The following is a 20,629-nucleotide window of genomic DNA, read 5'->3' as shown; positions in this document are numbered from 1 at the left end:
GATTTTTCTGACCAGCAAATGAAATCAGAGTCAAGGGCGCACCTGGGATCGGGGGGGGGGGGTTCTGGTGGCCATCAGAGAGCACCAGCTTTGCACTCCTTCTCCTCCTTCTGCAGCCTGCGAGGATCCAGCCACTCCGAGTGGCTCTGGGTTGGGAAATGCTGTGCAACACAGACAGCTGCTTTCTGGGGGGTGTCCCCTCGCTCTGCTACCCCAAGAGCTCCCATGACTCCACCCTGTCCTCTGCCCATCCTGCCTGCCCACTGAAGAGAGGGGCGGGGTGTCCCTGTGGCGGGGCATCATCTCCACCCTGGCCGCTGCACTCCCCTGCATCAGTCCCTACCAAGATCCCTCAGCCCAGGTCCGCCCTAGGGAAGGACATCACTCTCGCTGGCTCGTGACTTCCTTGGCCTTTTGGCCTTTACCTCCTCTTCCTGGGGAAGGGGCTGAGGCGGGGGCTGTGGGGGCTGCGCTGGGGGCTGCGGTCTGTGTTTCCTCTTCCCGCCCCGCGCGGTCTTGGGTAGTGGTGGTGGTGGTGGTGGTGGTGGAGGTGGGGGCGGGGGCAGCGGTGGGGGCGGCGGGGGCAGCGGCGGTGCCTCCCGTGCCATGTGGATAACAGCTTCGATGGTAGCCATCACCGCATCCTGGCCCGCGGCTGGCTCCAGGGCAAGGGGGCTCAGGCTAGGCTTCTGGCCTCTCTTGCTGGGTAGGTCGATGCACTTTTCCAACACTGGCATTTGGTCTCTGGAGTCCTCATCGAACTGGGTGGGCTGCTTTCGAGGCCGGCCTCGCCTCTTCTTGACGAAGTTGTTGCCAGTCTTTGATTGTCTCTGCAGCCTCTTGGCCTTCAGGATCTTGTTCACGTGGTCCAGATTCTTCTTGGTGGACAGAAGCTTGGTGTAGTGGCACATCTTCCGCACCTCACACTGGATGGCTTCTATCTCCCGCCTCTTGAATCGCTTCTTCAGGGAGGAGCTGGCTGCAGGAGACAAGAGGGGAGAGGTTGAGCTCAGGACATAATGCCTTTCATAGATTGTTTCTTTATTTAAACAAAACAATAATAAAGAAAAATGGCTGAATGTGTCATGTGCACAAAGCATTATTATTATTATTTATTATTATTATTATTATTATTATTATTATTATTATTATTATTATTATTATTTCAGTCCTCATAGTCATGTAAGACACTCTGATATTCTGGTTGGGTATTTTATTTCACTTTGTGTTTTTTGAGGCAGGGTCTCCTGATGTAGGCCAGGCCGTCCTTGATCTTTGGATCGTTTTGCCCCAGCCATTCTGAGTGCTGGAAAATGAGGCTTTTATTGCCATACTTGATTCCCGACTCTCTCCTGTTTTAAAGATAAGGGAACTGAGGCTCCTATCTCCCCAAGTTCTTAGAAAGCAGGATGTAAGCTTGTATTTCCTTTTTTAAAATTTAGCCCTTTTACATTAGATGAGATTTAATTAAGCATTGATACTTTACCTTTATCTGACCTTGAAGGATTACATAGTCCACCTGAATCATTCAATTGGATCATCCAAAGGCATCCACAGTTTTATGAGTGGCCTTGACAGAATCTAGAAGCTATAGGTGAAGGATTTAGTCCTAACTTATTCCTGGTGAGAGGGTTTGTATCTGAACACTACAGATGGCATGGTGTGGTCTCTTAATATTTTCCCGCCAGTATTCTGAAGCCATCAAGTTGCCTGATGATGCCCAATTAACCAAGCTCTTCCTAGCCTTCACCCTCTGGGGACCTCAAGGGCAATATCCGCCAGGTGTTTCTCAATGGTTTACACTCCCCTGCTAAACAGTTGTTTGCAAAGGGCCCTTTTCATGTGCTGCTGGCCAGATGCGCCTCTATTTTATGAGCCTAACTTCTCAGGAAGTCCTGTACTGTGGCACTAAATGGCCTTCAGAACTGCTTCGTTTTGAAGTTCAGACACCATAAAGTGTGAATGGTTTCAAGACATAGGCAGCCTTTCACCCTTGGATCATTCTCCTGCTATTGTCTGTGACAGGCACATATGTATGTAATACCTGGGTACTGGCAAACACATTCTGTACCTATGAGTGCTTGTACACAAATGCAGGCACACCATTCATCTTTTGTGCCCGCCACTAGTCAGTTGCAGACTTAAGTCTTTCCTCACTGAAGTCTTTGCTGCTGTGATTTGCCCTACTTGCCCAGCCCCAAAGAAGCCCACTTAAAAGACTAGACTCAAAAGGGAACATATTTCATATTACTGTGTTGTTTTCTTGTGTGTTCCCACTACTATTTTTTTTTTTCAGCTGTTGGTTGAGAGAATACTTATCTTAAGGGGGAGAGGAAAAAATATGCTTAGCACTTGGCCACCACTCTCAGTATTCTTGGGTACTCCCTCTTCATTCTTTCCGTGTTACCCCACTTCTCCCTCATGCTGTGGCCCATCACAGACTTCCAGGAGAGCTTTATTTGAAGTTATTTATGTGACTAGCTTCATGGAGTGGGAAGCGCTGAGTTCCACAGGCCAGGTCAAACTGCCACTGCTTTTGGCCAAAGGTCAACCAGACTGACTGAGCAATGAATAACTACTGAGCGATCTTTAAAATAAGTTATAAAGATCAAAATAGAACAAAGCCAGAGTGAGCTTCTGACTAGAAAAAATAAAACTTTTGTAGTTAGTATTGTAAAAAAGAAAAGGTGGCTCAATTATCGGTTTTCGTGTGACTTGATGTCGCCCACGGGACCTCGAATGGTGCCTTCTGAATGGACAGGATTGAAAGTGGCTTCCTCGATGGCAAATCAGACTACTCCTTGCTGTCTTCTAGTCACATTTTTTGAAGATGTTATAGTTTGGATTTTGAAGGCAACCCTAATATAAATAGAGCAATGTAAGGAGTTCCTTATCAGGCTTTGTTAGAGACAAGCAATGTGCTTTGTTCATAGAGATTCCGAGTAAATCAGAATCGTTAGAAATATACCACTATGGGCATCATTTAAAACATAGAACCCACGTGAAGCCTGCCTTTCTTTAGTTTGTATCACCTATCAAGAAACTACTTGCTTTATGACCCATAATATGAAGGCACTAATTTTGCAGAGCTATAATACAGCAAAGCATAAATAAGTTAATTTCATTAGTTGTACTATTCAGCTGAATAAAATGACAGAAAAGCTTTTATTAGTGGACCAGTATAATAATTAGATGGTACCTCTTCCCTTCCAGAGTGAAATGACAAAAATAAATTGATAAATACAGACATCCCCAAACTAAACTAAAATCAACTCAAACCCAATGCTCTCACACATATTTTTACACGTCATATAATTTTTAGTGCAACCTTTGTATTGAAAATAGTTGTGGGATAATTATGACAGTGTAAATCCTCCAAATGTTAAGACTAAAAACAGCATAAACAACTTTTGTGTTCACCATTTATATTTAATCAACTTTCACAGTTTATCTTAATTGCTTTAATTAGTTGGTACTTTTTGAGATCAGATCTTGCTATGTCAATCAGATTGGCTTTCAACTCATGATCCCCCTGCTTCCTCCCATGTGCTGGGACTAGAGTTATGTGCCCCTTGAATGCTACTTTATTTTTTTTTTAAAGAAATGGCACATAGATTGAGTGGTCTTTGCTCCATTATATATTCCATTACTGGTTCCATTATCTATTCCATTATTTTTATTGAATAAATGAGGATAGATAGCCAGTAAGAATTAAGTTTGAAACCATACCTAGCATTGGTAATGATATGAGAAACCTGGGACACCTGTAGATTGTTAGTAGGGGTATAAATTGGCCCATCATTTTGAACAGTGTTGCGGCAGTAACTACTAGAGTTGAAAGCATACAGTGATTGCATGTCAGAATTGCCTCTTCAATTTATTTCTATTAATAGGCAAAACGACTTAGAATGGGGCTGGTACAGTTAAGAACTAACCCAGAAGCCTAAAAAATTGGAGTTGAATGATGGGGGGGGGAGTGAAAATACATCAGTGAAATATTTCAGTACACAACACTCTCCTTTAAAACAAAATTCAAGTATTTTGTACTGATTTCTCTTCCTTTTAATATTAATAATCAAAGAATTCTGTTAGTTACCACTAAGTGAATATTTACAGAGTTGGACTTACTCTATAACAGAAGCAAAGCAACACAGAAGAAAACATAAGATCAGTTACAGTACACTGACCACTAAATGACCTGATTTTATTCTCATTCTCTAATTAGTTTTGCTTGTTTATCCTACATGGTTTTGTCTGACTGTCCCATATCTAGCATAGATGCCCATGAAAATGTATGTTTATATTTCACTGAGCCTTTTATTTTCATGTAAACAGATGTGCAAATACACACAGTTGCTGTGTTCTATATGTAGTCAGTCATTCTTAGATGAATCATATTCTCCTCTTTTGGGTGGACTTTTAGAACCTTGTAGTTCTGGTATCACAAAACACAAATAAACAACTATTTAGTTGAAAAAAAAAAAGACTTAGAAAGGGTTCCCTCACAGCTCAGTGAATGCTATGGGACAATGAAGACAACATAAATACTGAGTAAAAGCTAATGAATCAATGATGATCTATTAAAAATATAACCATATACTTACATGTATATATGTATTTATTTATGAAATGCATAAGTTAAGCTGCATGATTAAATTTAAAAAGTTGAATGAAAAATCAAATTGCAAAATAACCATTTATATAAATAACTATTTATATAAATGTAAAGATACATATCTTTGAATTTTTATTGCATCTTCGGTATCCAATTAAAAAGCTTATAGTGGATACTGCAAGGAAGATTAACTGTGAATGAAAGCCTTGGTGAAGGAAGAATTTTCAGTATTCATTTTCCACCAAAGTTACTCCAGAAAAGGTTACAAAGCTTCAATATTTGGGCTTCCCGGAAGAAGTCGTTGAATGTTAAAAATGTTTTTTATCTGAACCTGATGTGCTGGTGCACACCTGGAATCCTAGCACCTGTACAGGTGGGATGATCAGGACGTCAAGGACATCCTTGGCTGCATAGTAAATTTGACACTAGCTGGAAAACATAAGACCCTGTCTCAAAAAAAAAAAAAAATAGAAAAAAAGATGGAGGAGGAAGAAGAGGAGGAGGCAGGGGGAAAAAAAAAGAAAATAGTTTACAGTCCCTCACACCAACTACTAGTGATGTATGGTAACTACCTCTCAAAGGTGGTAACTATGATGAAGGAATTGAATATTTAGTTCAATGTTAATAGTTACTATGTGCCTAATGGTTACTTCTAGAACAGCATGGTTGTCGACTAAACAGTGAAGTATCAAAGACAAAGGTTTTTGAGGATTTAGTCAATGAAATAAAGGTTGTTGTGAATTCAAGTTAAATAACTTAGTGTCTCCAAAAATTCATTTGGATGAGGGAAACTATAAAAACATGGAAGAGATAAAATAATATAATTTCTATACCAATTTAATAAAATTTCTGAAAGAGACCCTGTAATAAATTTTAAATTAAAACCTGCCTGGACATTTCTTGGTAAAATTGTTGTTAATTTTGTTAGGTGTAATCACTGTATTATGATCTTTTTTATTTTTCAGTGCCTTGTCTTTTAGAAATGAATTAAAATATTTGTGACTGAAGAAATATGAAACTGTCAGAAACTGGACTCAAATTAGGAAGAGGGGAAATAGTGAGAAGTATTGCTTAAATATGATTGACCAAGAGCTAATACTGTTGTAGTTTTAAAAGGCGGCTCACCAGAGAAAGACACCATGCTGCAGTGCTTGGGTGGAGGGTTTTTTAACTGGGGGAAAGTGAGTGAGAAAAGGAGGAAGGGGAAAGGGGAGACAGACCTCTGGGGGACAAGAGCAGCAAAAGAGAAGAGACAGAGAGAGAAGTAGAGACAGAGAGACAGGCAGAGAAACACACACAGAGGGAGAGAGAGACAGAGACAGACAGGCAGAGAGAGAGAGAGAGGGGGGCGGGTGGACATAGTGAGCGTGCACAGGTAGTGCTTTTAGTGGCTGCAGCTGAGGGTGTATCCTGTGAGAGCCCCAAGGACAGGCCAGTACAGATGCCTGAATACTAACAAATACTGTTGAAGCTGAGTAACAGTACACAAGGTTTAATGAAGTGGTATGTGCTTCATACTTATAAAACTACAAGCTTGTAATTACGAATGATAAGTGGCAAAAGTGCATCTCTTGGAATAATCATACGACAGGGAAGAGCTGGAGTTTTCATAGCCCTAAGGGTTCTGTTCACATAGCTTTGAAAGAAAGAGAGTCCCCCATTTCTATGGCAAGTCACACTGTCCCTTGAGTTAATGGTATGGGACAATGAGTTCTCAGGTTTATGTTGTGACAATCACATAACCATATCCTGAGTCAACCTGTGTTTGATGTTGGATATTATAACAATATCCCTATCTTCTGTACACTATAATGCTCGGGGTTCCTACATGTGCAGGGAACCTGAAGCTTATTTTGTGCTTGTGCTTATCATCCAAATGTTCCGTTAGGAGTCAGTGTTTCTGAGGATGAAGAACAGAATGAAGTGGCGCTGATGTGGTGTTGCTTAGGGGCGCTAGAAATGCAGGTGAACTACTCACGATGAGTCTTTCCATGTTTCTGGGTCTGTGTTACCCTGCACCTAGCAACTAAATGGTCTTGAAGTTTTTTCTGGATTTAAAGATTGCAATAATTCTTTCCTACGTTTATTATCAATTGCCTTGTCAAAGTGTGGGATGGCTTTCTAAATTCTATTTTTCCTCTAATAAATTTGAAATCTCAGATCAGGAGAAGAGTACTTTGGATTTGGCAAGGTTTGGTATTCACAAATCTTTCCCCTTATTACTTATGATTTCACTGTCTCTCTAAATGTTTACAGATTTTCCTCTCCTCAAATTGTTTCGTTCTTGGACAGTAATTTCTGGGATCTTGCTGTAAAGATTGATTCCATATTTTCCCTCTTTCCTGTCGCTGTCCTCTATCTTGCCTGCTATTTGCTAGGCTTACAGAAAAATTATGGCTATCCCAGGCAAAACACAAAAGCACTTCTTTATAATTCTGCAATAGAAATAATTTTCTAGGTCCCCAGAAGTGCCATGCAAATGTTAATGGCAAATGGTTTTGGCCTAGACTTAGAATACCTCTTCACTCCCATTTTTGGAGGACCTGATTATCAGCATTTGTTGTTTTTTCTCACATTTTTATGATGTGGAAGAATGGACTCAGAAATGAGTCTCGTAACCAGACTTACAGATGTGTAAGTACTGTGTGCCACATCAGGGGTTAACTACCATGCTTACTTATATAGAAGACGATTAAGAAACTGGTTCTGGTGTTGGTAGACCATATTTTGTATGTATGTATGACATAGTCCAGTTATATAAGACAGAATTGGGTGGGTTGGTTGGAAGGCAGATTTATTTCTGAACTTCTTAAGGGAATTTTTCTTGGTATCTGAATGGCTCTAAGGGGAACGTGTGGTCAATTTGAGGAAAGGATTTTAGGATTGAGATGGTTGGAACATTGTCTGCCTCCACTAGTAAAGAGTGCTTTGGTGTGAATTGATTTCTAGGCTGATGTATGTTAGAAGGTTCTTTGCAAAGACCACATCTTTCCTTTGTGCTTTCTGTGGTACCAACATGGGCACATTCATGAACCAGTAGACGATCTGGTAGCTGCTGTGTGGTCAGCACATGTGAGCTCAAGAGAAGTCGTTTGCCCAGTGTTACTCCATGTAAATTGTGCATTTTGTGTTTTGTACTTGAGTTTGAATCCATAATGATATTTTATTTATTTTAATGATACTTTGTATTACTTAATGGGCAGTATGTGACAGCCTGCCCTGGCCTATACAATTTCTTCTCCTATCTTTGAATTTAAGTACACCCTCTATAGTCCTCGATTTAAAGGTTCTTTTGCAAATGACAAGTTATTTCTTTGGTTGAGCTTCTATATGGCAAGGAATCAATGAATAGCTGCTGGATACCAAAAATGCTAGGGAACACTGCTCATTGAGTTTGCAGCAATGATTTTGAACTAAGTGTTATGACTGTTATGGAGGCGACCACATTTCTCTGATTGGATTTAGGGCCTTCTCCATAGGTGGGAACTCATGTTTGGTACTTTAAACTCAGAAAAACAAAACAACAACAACCATGGTTAGGGGCTGGAGAGGTCACAAGCTCTAGGAGAGGAATTTCCTGGTGTTGTGTAGTTAGGTTAAAGTGGTGTTAAATCACCTTTTAAATACATATATTTATACACATAGACAAAATATACTCTGTTTTAATCAGGGAAGGTTCTTTTTGCAGTGACCAGCAGGAAATACAGAGATTCTTGGCTGCTCAAGAAATTCAGAATAAGGGATTGTTGAGTTATTAGCCATAAACAGGACATTTCTGCCACTAAAGGCTCAAGGAAGAGAGAGCAGAAGGAAGATTAGAACTGGAAAATTGGGAGAAACACTGCAAAGTTACAGTTTTCTGGATGGAAGAGCTCTCTTCACTGGACCTGCCCAGGACTGGACCTGATGATTGAGAATGCTTCTGGAGTGCTACCCCTCATTCTTGAACTATTAGCTATTGGTAAATTCCATTAAAAAGGGAGCATTGTCTTCAGCTGTGTACCCACTGTTGAGCCCACTGAGCTCCAAGTTCCAAAACTATGCTCCTGAAGAGGGCCTTGGTTAAAATCAATGGATCACTAAAAAGAGAAATTCGAAACCAAATAGACATGATTGTGGAAAAGGGATTTGTAGGGGGATGGGAGCTTTGGCAGGGACTAGAGGAAGCCAAAAGATGGTGGGTGTGAGGGGAATTAGAATGAATTACATTCATGTATAAAATTGCCATTAATTTTTAAGAATAAGAGATAGGGAAGTTGTCATAATGGGGCATGTTTCTCTCTTTTCTTAAATTTATCTTGTACTTTGGTGTTTCTTTGAAGCAACGGCCAGCTTGGGAGTTTTCTGTCAAAGACCATCCTTTCTAGACTATAACAGCTTGGGGGGGTTGCTTTGTTCTCATTTCACACAGACAGTAGATAGCTTGCCTGGCAGAGAGGTGAAGCAATGGCAGTCTTGTGTATTCGCCTTTCTGTGAAGTTGGAGAAGACACCAAAGAGCAAGTGGCATTGTGCATCTGCCAGTGTCTTCTCATAGGCAATTTACAGCCTTGCCTCAAACTCTCCTCCCCCTGTCATCTTGCCTATTGTCCAATTCTTGTCTACCTCCCCAACCTTTCATGGGATAGCACTTTTCCCAACGAGGAAACAAATTTATTTGGCTGCAGGAATATCACATTAACAATTTATGTTCACATTATCAATATTTTATCTAAAATTAAGAATTAAATAGAGCATTCTAATGCATTATATATAGGACAAGAATGGTGTCCTCACTTGGCCTGCACATGTATCTTCCATAATTTGATATAAGGTTTCAAGAAAAGAAAGTGACCCACAAGCACTCAGGGGTCAATGGAGCATCTAATCAGCTCACTGTTTTCAAGGTGCTGACAATCAAGCTTGTGTGCTAATGCTATAGCAGGTCGGCACACAAGGTTAATTTTAGTAGGACAAGAGTTTTTAAACAAAAAAGTTAAATCAAAGTATTTTCAATGCAATATAGAATACCCATGTACCACAACAAGTTATCTTGTTATCTCACTACAGACTATATAAAATGACTGCCTTCTACAAAGATGACTCGGGTACCTTTCTTAATAAAATGAGAGTTTGACTCATGCTTGTGGTTTTATGCATTCATGAGTTGTGACCTAAAACATAAGTGGAATACTTACTTTCCCTATAGGATAAAGTCCCTGTAGGCTCCAAAGCAATGCTTTAACAAACAAAACAGCTCCCATTACGGAAAGTGCATCTTTGCTAATTGATTGGAAATTTATTCACTAATTAGTAATTTTGTGGCTGAAAATGATATGTTATAACCTTTAAAATGCCTTAAATATGAAAAATTAGAGCTTGTATAAGCAGAGGTGATGAATGAGGACATTCAGAGATTTGGAATCATTGCAAAATGCAATGATTGCTGGTCTACAAGATCACCGAATCTTTAATAAGGAGAGTGGCTATCCATGTTCTCAAGCAAACCTTGTTTAGTTGCTGTTGACAAGAAGAAATGCTGTAATTTCTTCTTTGGGCTTATATCTGGACTAATAACCTACATCTACCAGTAAGAAACACTGAAAAACAAACAATTCAGATATTCAAATTATATTATCATAAGTGTGAAAACATAAGGGAAATTTTAAAAATGCAAGCAAACTCAGTGTTCCTTAAACCATTGTTAGAATTGTAAAATTTATAGAAAAATTGATAGCAGTTAGAATATTTTTGTTACATTGATATAATACACTAAAATTATCTCATTCTTTTAAAGTTTATGTTTTGAAGACCAAATATATTCTAAAAATGCATTTAATGGGATGACTATTCACAATAATGTCACTGATATCTCTATAGGATCAAAAACAATTGGGGTTTACAAACCTAAAGATTTTTTTATGCTTAAAAAATCAACAGAATTTATAAAGTCATTTAGCATCCAACCTCAGATCTTATCTTTCTCTGAGCTCACGTCTAGGAAAACTTCTTCAGGATGAATAGAAATGCATGCGTGGTACTCAAAACTAAGAGGCCAGTTCCAACTCTATGGTTGATGCTGCTTAAAGTTTCCTAACACACTATAAATTCCTAGAGGTCAAGGCTGGACAGAAGTTATCTATATAGCCTCTATTTCATCATTAACTGAACTGCAGGAAATTTCATAGCCATCAGTGGAGTTTTGTAGACACATGGATCTCCTAGAATGAGATTTGCAGCTGACACCCTATATTTGATTAGGCAATTTTGAATTCTTTGTTTCTAAGCTTTCTGAATCCTTGACTTCATTGACCATGGTGATACGGTACCAAACACCGATGAGTTTACTGGTTGGAAAAATCATGGATAGCTTTGATCAAATAAGGGCAGCAGTAAAGCAGCTGAGAGGGACTCTGAGCCTGCCAAGGACATTGCTAGGGATTCTTCAAAGAAGACCGCAGGATTCTGACTGGTATGAAAGTTGGATGAAGGGCAAAAGCCCAAAGATCAGAGTGAACATCAGAAGCCTACAACTCCTGTGCTTGTCCACCAGAACTCTGTGCATCACAGATTGCCTAACATGCATTGACAAGAGAAAGTTTCTGGAAAAAATGTTTTCTTGGGTCTGGAGTTGCTGCCTATGCTTTTATTAAATAGTGAATTAGGAGAAACAGCAGCTGTCAACTGAGGGAAATCAGAGGGTCACTTAACACCATGCTATTTCAATAAATACTGTTTTTTGTTTGCTGTGGTATGGATCAAGCCCCAGAACCCTAACTAGACCCCAGTTTCTTTAAGTACCAGCTGGGACACTAAACTGTGGTCTTATATCTGAACATGAGGCTGAGACAGACAGCGAGGAATCATGTATAGGAGATTTTGGAAGGAGAAAAGGAAATGCAAAAAATTATGTGATATTATTATAAGCTCAAGAATAAAATCTCAGCAGTAGAAAGTTTTTGAACAATAAACAACAAAAAATAATAAAAAATCAAATGAGTAGTGAATCATTTCACACACATGATGGTGTGTGCTGGATGTCCCTATGGCCACCACATGTGTACAGGATGTCACAATATCACATCAAGAAATTCCTTTTGAAACACCTGCGCTCAGAGTTGAGGCTGCTATGCATTATGAATTGCATTTGCTTATGCTGTGCATAAATGTTTTCTGCATTCACAGAAACATCATGATTTAGCTGTAGAAATCAAAGGTTTTTGGTATTTCCCCACCTTCATTTCTGCATAGCTTGAATCAGTTTAGTATATCTTTGTATTTATTTTAATATATATATATATATATATATATATATATATATATATAATTTTGCTGCATTAGAAGGCTTGATTTCAAAATTTGCTTTTAAATTACTGATTTGTGTGTCATGAAAAAAAAAAAAAACATTCAACCAATTTTGGCTTGGGGTTAGCACAGACTTCCCAGCCATTCTAAAATACCCTCAACAGACTCCTGCCATTTCATACTATTTATTTATGTAAATCAATGTTTTCAGCATTGATGGTCATAAACTGAAAACATTATCAATGGTGAGAAATGTTGAAGTTGATCTGCATCTGAAAGTATCAAATATTCAAATGGGAATCAACACCGAATAAAAACAAACAAGCACATCTACCTTTTTAGTATGTAAACTCGCCTTTGTCTTTAATAAATGTTAAATTATGATATGAAAGAATTGTTTGGAAATAAATTTCTTTAGGATTTATGATCTGAAAATGTTTGATTTGCATACCTATAAACCTAAAATTGTGTAAAAAAATCCTTAATCACAAAAAGAGCCAAGAGTCTATAAAATTTCTTGGGTGAGATTCTAGGTTCAATTCCCAGCACTAAAACAAAAACAAAGTCAAAGAAGCCTTGAATCGACAGTGGGGACACTGGATGGAAATGGACTCAATGACAAAGGTTTGAGATATGTCTGTTAAGTCTTACAGCTTTCCAGTTAAGCAGGGAACAGGGTTTGGGCACATTCTCCCAAGTGACTCCATTTCTTCTCCCCCCCACCCAAATCTTGTATAGTGCTATCTTTAACCATAAATATTATGTTTTATCCAATGTGACATTTTACATGCATGTTTTCACCTGTCTTTGGGTTTTTTTCTCTTCTAAGTTTTGAAGGAAAACAAAAACAAAGAAGACAAAATATGCAGTACCACAACTTTAGAAATATTTCTACATCTTAAATGTGTGTGCCGACATGAGATAAACCCTTGCTGATCATGCCTGAAGTTCATGAATTGCAAGAAACTACAGGTTGGTTGATTCTTTTTCTGGTTCGAAAGAATAACCTTGTTTATGCAATGCTCAGGCTTGCTGCTGGCTTACTTACAGTAGATGTTGACTTGGATATTAGGAGGAACCATGCTTCTAGTCTTGACTTGTCAACCCACAGTTCTCTGACTGATAAAGCTCTGACTCGCTTGGAGAAATCTTTTCTTCTGGATCTGTAAAAGGGCTCACACAACCAGGTTGCCTCTGTTCTAGATGTGACATGCGCAAATTCTTCATCCATTCTAGACTACATTCTGTGTTGATGGCTTGCCCCTAGGGATTTTCAGATCTGCTAAAGCTCCTCTTAAATTAGTAAACAAATTAAACCAATTTTACATATCTGAAGGGTTTAGAACCCAAAACTTGAAACGCTTAATTTATGTAGTCGAAAAGAACAAGACTTACATTAGTAAAGGCCACACTTAAAAAATTGTATAATTTCAGTAGCACCCATACTATTGGCTCATTTGAAATGAAGGCTCCCTGAAAGGCTTAACACACATTGCCACCAAACCTGAGCACTTCTGAGGAGAAATGATCCCGACCATAGCTGCAAGCCTTTCATTTAAATTTGCAAAGTTCAGTTTTATTGGTTCTGAGTTCTGAGTTTTGAACCACATTAATCTTCATTTCCACCCCCGCCAGATTTTGAGGTATTTGTTTTTCAAAGAGCTAAATAATGTCAGAGTTAATGGCTTCCTTTTTAACTTTTGGGGGCTTTACTTGACTAACTCAAATGCTTGCTGTTTTTACTAAAACATCAATTTATACAATAGGCTATCTTTGCATTCTTCATAACATCAATAAGTGATTACACCCATTGCTTTAGACTTCCCTATTTTGTTGCATCTGTCTGCCTAGCAGATGATGGATGGAGCCCAGAAACAACAACTACGCATGGCCTCCAGGTGTGTGTCCAATTCTATTATTTCTGTAAGTGTCAGAGAAGATATTGCCTCTGGTGTTAGATGGGAGGAAAATGTTTGTACTTTTCCTTTATCCAAAGGCAACTTTCTTGAGTTAGGGAGGAAAAAAAAAAAGAAGACAAAACCAAATAATACTCATTTTTATTCCAGTGCTTGCAAATCTCCCAAGAATTCATTTATAATTGAATTTCAATGCATTTTAAAACTTTTATTATTTTTTAATTAGTATCCTACATCTTAGTACATCCTGCTCAGTTCCTTATGAATTCAGTCAGTAAGTCCTCCTTCGGAAATCTGTCCCTGCCCTTCCACTCAAATGTTAACTGTTCTGCTCCCTTTGCCCTACTGGTTTCTCTCTAACAGCGGCTTATAATCTGCCCTGTATTTGCATTGTAGAATTAATCGATATTTATCCTTCCTCTTACACCATGTCTTCCTACTGAAGCAGGACCATGTGTTAGCTTTTCTCATTCATTCTCAGAACAAATATTGAAGGAGCCCCATGTTGAGCCAGGCACCAAGCCAGGTGCTCAATTCTGTGCCTTTCTCCCAGGAACTCAGCTGACTTCCTTGTATTAAAATCAGTCTTAACACAGACTTATCCTAATCCAGAACTCACCATCTACTTTGTAGGATCTGTACATGGGAAGTAAAAGGATGTTTGGAAGGGGATCAGAACCAGCATGTTCCAAAGGGGAAGAGCCTCAGGTATCTCAGAGGTTTGCCACCTACCTCAGAGGGTCATTAAGTTTAGGGTTTCTGGTCTGTGACCACAGTACTATGAAATATAGACAGGCATCCTGTCTACTTCATGGGAGAACTGGGCTTAAGTAAGACAAAAGGTTTGGAACATATTTCAAGTAACTGAGAAACCAGCTTGAATTAAATAAAGCTACAGATTGATAGAAAGCGAGTCCTCATATTGATTATCTAACATCAAGAAGTTACTCATATATAGAACACCCTCCCCAAAATACATACCCACAAACATATACACAGGACTGTGGAGTGCAGCAGAGAGGGAAAGGAAGAGGGAGGGAGAGAGGGAGGAAGAAGTGAGGGAGGGAATCAGATCTTTTAAAAAATAAAATTTTAAAGAACAGTTTCAGGTTAGCGGAAAAGGGAAGGTTACACCAAAATTTTCCACATATCTCGTTACCCCAGAACACACCTAACCTCCACCATCAACAGTCTTTTTATCATTGCCAAACATTTGGGTGCAAATTATAATGTCTCATTGAAAGGAAGGGTCATATGTTGTCCTGAGGAGTGGCCATATATTTCATCCTAAAAATTATAGCAGTGCTCTGCTTGGGGAAATGTTATAGAATATCACCCCCCTGTTCCCCCACCCCATGCCCCCACCTATCATTAGCTCTGACAAACTTAACACAGCAAATACTTCACTAAATTCAGATTCTTGTCTTGACAATTTGAGAGGAAAAACCTCATTCACCTCATTCTCTCAGAGACTTGAAGTTACTGGCTACTAAAACATAAGGCTGGGATTCTAGGAAAAGTTAGTGTAAACAAACAAGTTACAATACCCAGAGTTAAGAATGAGTCATAAATAAACCACAGACATATGCTTTTGTATAAATAAGGGCCTGGATCATCAGCTTCCAAAGGCTGCTTCCTATTAATTACACAACAAAAAATGAACTTTCCATATGTAAAACCTAAATCGCTTAGCTCTGGCAACTTGCATGAGAAAAATACTAGGATGGTGGGATCCTAAGTGCTAACAAAAGTAGATTTCAAAGAAAATCTTCTGCAAATATCTTCTGGCTTGACAGGGCAGTGTCTCCTGGAAGAATGTTTCTGCGCAATGAAACTGTTGCCAAACTCTCAGCAACATCACTTGGGGTGTGGATCTGGCTCCTTGCTAAATGGCCTCCAAGACAACATAGCCTTCTCTTTTGTTCTGGGTTCTGGCATCTCCCTGGGGGCAAATCCTGGATTGAGGCCACACAGTATCCACATACTTTGCTGAGACCATTACACCATTTCATTTTCCCCCATTAGTAACTTTTCTATCTTTGAAACTGTCCAAGAACACACTCATTTTTTTTTCTCTCTTATAAAGACCATCTGGTGTCTCTTGGTGTAGGGGTATTGAAGGGAATGGAATTCTTGGGCAGGAGGATTCTTCAACAGGTAAGAAAGAAAGAAAAAAAAAACTGTGAGAAGTGGAGTAGCTGAGTTATTTCTTGGGGCCCCTTCAAAAGCAGATTTCATAAAATAACCTAACATCACTAAAAGAACAGATAGCCATTAGCCTTCCAGGCTGGGGGGAAAGGGAGAAAAAGGATGATTTCTCTTTGCTAGTGGTGATGTGGGTGTGTGTCACTGGTGCTCAATGTGTCCATTAGATCCATACTGTGTCTTAGACTACACAAGGTAAGTGGGATGCAGTCTTCATGCCCTTGAATGGAAGAAGCGGGGACAGGGAAGAAACACAGATTTTGGAAAACACTAGGCAGAAGATACTTCCTACATGACAGTAACCACTGGAGGACCTCAACACCCTTCTGGACAGAGATGGAAACTGAGACCTTTCAGGGTCAGCCACTTTCCCAAGAAGGGCTCATATCTATCAAGTCAGGGACTAACAATTCAAACAGCTCCCTCCCTCCCTCCCTCCCTCCCTCCCTCCTCCCCTCCCTCCCTCCCCTCTCCCTCCGTCCCTCCCTCTCTCTCCTCTCCGTGTCCCTCCCTCTTAGTGTTTAAGTCAGATCCTCAATGTGCAATACTGGCTGTCCTAAAACTTATTGTATAGCAGGCCAGCCTTGAGTTTACAGTGATCTCTGCCTCTGCCTCCTGAGTGAATATGAGTACATATGCCACCATACCCAGCTAGCCCTGCTCTATTTCAAAGCAAGGTGTATAATATCATTACTTAGTATAGAAGAGAAGACAAGGAATGAAAAAACATGAGCAAGTCTGAATTTCCCTTTTAACTTATACTGTTGATGGTACTGTGGCATTACTCCCAATTTGCAATGTCAAAGGTCTCTCCAAACCCCAAATTCTGTAATTATATAACCAAGAATATTACTGTAATTTACACATCATTTCTGTTGGATTAAGTGATCCTGTACATTGTTTTGATTCACTTTACACACTTTCATGGTTTCTCTGTAGAGAACAAGTCAACAGATACATATTTGTATGGATAGAAACATATGCTACTTAAAAAACAAAAGCAAAAGCAAATAAAAAAAAAAACAAAATCCCCCAAATACAAAACACTTATTGTTCCAAGCATTTTTGGTGGTAAACTCAATACATATGTATGCATATATGTACACAAAGGTTTTCAATTAAAATTTTGAAATTATATTTGTTTTTTGATAATTTCACAAGTGTATATATGAATATGGATTGCCTTCATCCCTAGCTTCTCTTTAACTCCTTCTTACTACTGGAAATCTCCTGCCTCTACCTCCTGAGTGCATAACACCACACCCAGATATCATTGCTCTAGCTATTTCCCCGTTTAATGTCTTTATTGTCTTGTTTTATGATTTTAACCAGGGCCTTCTGATGGAACATGGGTTTGTAACTTTCCAATGGCACCTAGTGAACTTACTAATGAGTACACATCTGAAGATAATAGCTACTACCCCCTCCCCCAAAGTATCAGTAGTTAATAGTTCAGTTCCATAAGTGCTTCTCCCATCAGTGCATGGCTATTGACAGGTTCAGTCTTGTGAAGACCCTATACAGATAACCCCTGATGTTGAGTCCAGGATTGCAAGGTCTATGTCTTATCCAGATGGCATTTTGTAGTCCTTCCTTTAAGTCCCCAGATCTTTCACTCATTCTATAATTTCTCCCGTGACATTCCCTGAACCTTAGAAGGGATGGTGTAAATGTCCTTTTTATGCTCTCAGCACCTTGAGCAGCTAAGAGTCTGCATTCATTGTAAAGAAAAGCTTTATAGCTTAAGGCTGAGACTAGCATTTGTCTATGTATATAAATACAGATGTTTAGAAAGCAGTTTGATGACATGTCACGTTAGCTAAAGCACAGTCACAGTCAACTGCAGGAAACTGCTAAGGGCTGTAAAGGAAGGTGATGGTTATGGATGGAGGACATAGTCAATTCAAGAAAATAGCCCCTATATAATGGCTCAAATGTATCATCTTCCAGCCATTTGCTGCCAGGTAAGAATTTAAGTACAAAGGTACCAGAGAATCTAAGTTTCAAAACCTAGCAGTTCCTAATTAACTTAAAACTTTATAGCTCTCTAGAAGGCCCCAACAGATGCCCTTTTGCTTTCATTTCCTGGCCTACACAATGAGCAATGGGTCTGATTCTGTAATTTGAATTGTTCCCTATTCCGGTCTCAAATTTCTCATTCACCCTCAAGCATGATAGTTCTACACAACCAGACAAAAGGCAAAGCAGACACCCAAATATATAGAAACTAAGATATACCCAGACATGTGTGTGGGTATACCCATGTGTGGAGACATGCATTCAAGTGTGTGTGCATGTCTCTGTAGGCACTGATGTCCCATCTTGGTCTTTGAGGCAGAGTGTGTCACTGGCTATGGAGTATCTGATTGGGTTAGATGAGATGACAATGAAACCCAGGACTCTGCAAGTCTCCACCTCCTCAGCTTTGGCATTATGGGCAAATGCTACTCTATGTGCTTTTTATTTCTGAAACATGGGCATTGGTTGCATAACTCAGTTCTTCCCACTTATGAAGCCAGCACTACACTAAGAGGGCATTGCCCCAGGGTGATAAATATTTTGATCTGTTTATCCAGCTTTTCCTTGGCACAGACAAAGCAAAGATTATTTTGCTTTCATTTTACTGATGAGAGACTTGAGGTGCCAGTCAGACTCACAGACATACCTAACAACCGAAAAGGACCATGGGATTATAATGAGAACTCCCGAGGACTCTCAGTCACCCTTGAATAGTAATAATTATTATTATTATTTATTTTGGTTACGGTTTCCAAGACAGGATTTCTCTGTGTCGTCCTTGTTGTCATGGAACTCACTTTGTAGACCAGGCTGGACTTGAACTCACTGAGATACACGTGCCTCTGCCTCCCAAGTACTGTGATTATAGGTGTGTACCACCACCGCCCAGCTCATCCTTAATTTATCAATGCAGTTTCTGACCCACCTCAGTGAAGTGGAAGACTCCAGCTCCCCCAGCAGGTAATATGTTTAACCTTTCTCCTCTTCATCTTTAAACATCTATCATGAAGAGGTGGGCAAAGGTCTTTGTTGGTCTGTTCTGACCCAGTCTTATCTAGTCTTTCCCAGGGAAAGAACCAGGAGAAAGAGGTCCTTGGGAGAGATGTGCTGGGCTCACAGCAGCAGAAGAATGGGGAGTACATGGGTAAGTACACACTCACCGTCTCGTCTCAAATCCCTTACTCTAGCCTCTCTCTCGGCATCCTTCCTCTCCTGTCTCTGCTTTCTTCAGCTGACTACAGCTTGCCTGGACCACGCAAGATCATCCTTAATGACCATCATTACACATTTCTTCCACATTGCCAGGGGCCATCTCTGCAGCAAAGAGTGGGGAAAAGACTTTGCCCCTCTCTCAACTGCTGGGTGCATTATACCAACTTCACAGGAACTGTTTTTTTTTTTTTTTAACGTTCTATTAATTACAGGAAACACAAAGTGCTATGCCCCTTCTCATTAACATAGTTGCTTTCAGTTGCCACTAAATTATCTCACCACCATTAAACCAACAATCTAATTAGACTTCTGGAAATAGAAAAAGCCAAGGAACAAGGCAGACACTGCACTTTCATCTCCACACTGGTCATAAAATATTTGTGCCCTTTCCTCCTGCTCTGTATATAACCCGTCCCTGGAAGGGTCTCTTTTCCTTCTCTCCCATTTAGAAAGAAGAGCTTGAATATTTGATATGAGTATCTTAATAGAAATCACTTCACGTATGGGAGGTTTTCCCTTCCACATTCTCTGAGTGTGGAGTCCTCATTACAATAATCGCACCTGACTCCCCCTGTGCCTGATGCTTCACAGCCAAACCTCCCACTGGGCTTCAATGGAGGCGTGAATGATACTATCACTGGGAATAAGATAAAATGTATTATTATCATTACTCTATTTTTAAGAGGGTCTGACTGTGGCATGAGGTGGTTGGAGCGTTATCTGCATGATGCATTCAGAGACAAATTGAGTTAAACTTCTTACAGATACAGCACTTTCAAACCTGTCATTAAACCTTCCATCTTCTTCTGTTTTTTTTTTTTAACTCAGTTTTGGAGAGAAATTAATTAGCCATAGTAAGTCCAGATATATTTATTGAGTATCTATTATGCACTAGCACTGCACAAAGTTCTTCATACCATACTGTGGTAGTGAATTGCTCAATAGTAGGGCTCTGGGTCTCTAATTTTCTTTCTTGTATTGCAAGGATCTGGGAGGCTCATAGGCTGTGCAGTACATATGAAATGTGGTGATTCTAAATATGGAGTGATCAGTGCCCAGGAAAACCCTTATCACTACCACAGTGTGAAATAAAGAACAGCACAGGTCAAGGTGACTTTGGGTTGTTTCCAGACTGGCTAATGATGAAAATTCTATGTAACTTCTGAGTGATGGAGCATATCAATGCATCATGTTCCTCTTCTGGTTCTCTGGAAAAGCACGATTTAATATTGTATTAGGCTGTGTGTGTGTGTGTGTGTGTGTGTGTGTGTGTGTGTGTGTGTGTGTGTGTGTGTGTGTGCATGTGAGTGCATGTGAGAAGGATACTAGGTGTCTTTCTCTATGACTTATTGCCTTGAGACATGGCCCCACCAAAGGAA

The 20,629-nt window shown here is 39.6% G+C and overlaps 1 protein-coding gene across 1 annotated transcript in view; it reads right to left on the bottom strand.

Moving 5' to 3' along the window:
* Positions 1-368: 368 nt before the first annotated feature.
* The window catches only part of Setbp1 (SET binding protein 1), a 319,028-nt gene continuing 298,767 nt past the window's right edge, over positions 369-20,629 (bottom strand). The window contains exon 5 of the mRNA XM_027397975.2: positions 369-979. Coding sequence (XP_027253776.2) covers positions 369-979 — 611 coding nt within the window. The remainder of the gene's footprint in view (positions 980-20,629) is intronic.

This window comes from Cricetulus griseus, chromosome 2, assembly GCF_003668045.3.
Source record: "Cricetulus griseus strain 17A/GY chromosome 2, alternate assembly CriGri-PICRH-1.0, whole genome shotgun sequence".
Classification (NCBI taxonomy): Eukaryota; Metazoa; Chordata; class Mammalia; order Rodentia; family Cricetidae; genus Cricetulus; species Cricetulus griseus.
This window is presented reverse-complemented; position numbering and strand designations above follow the sequence as displayed.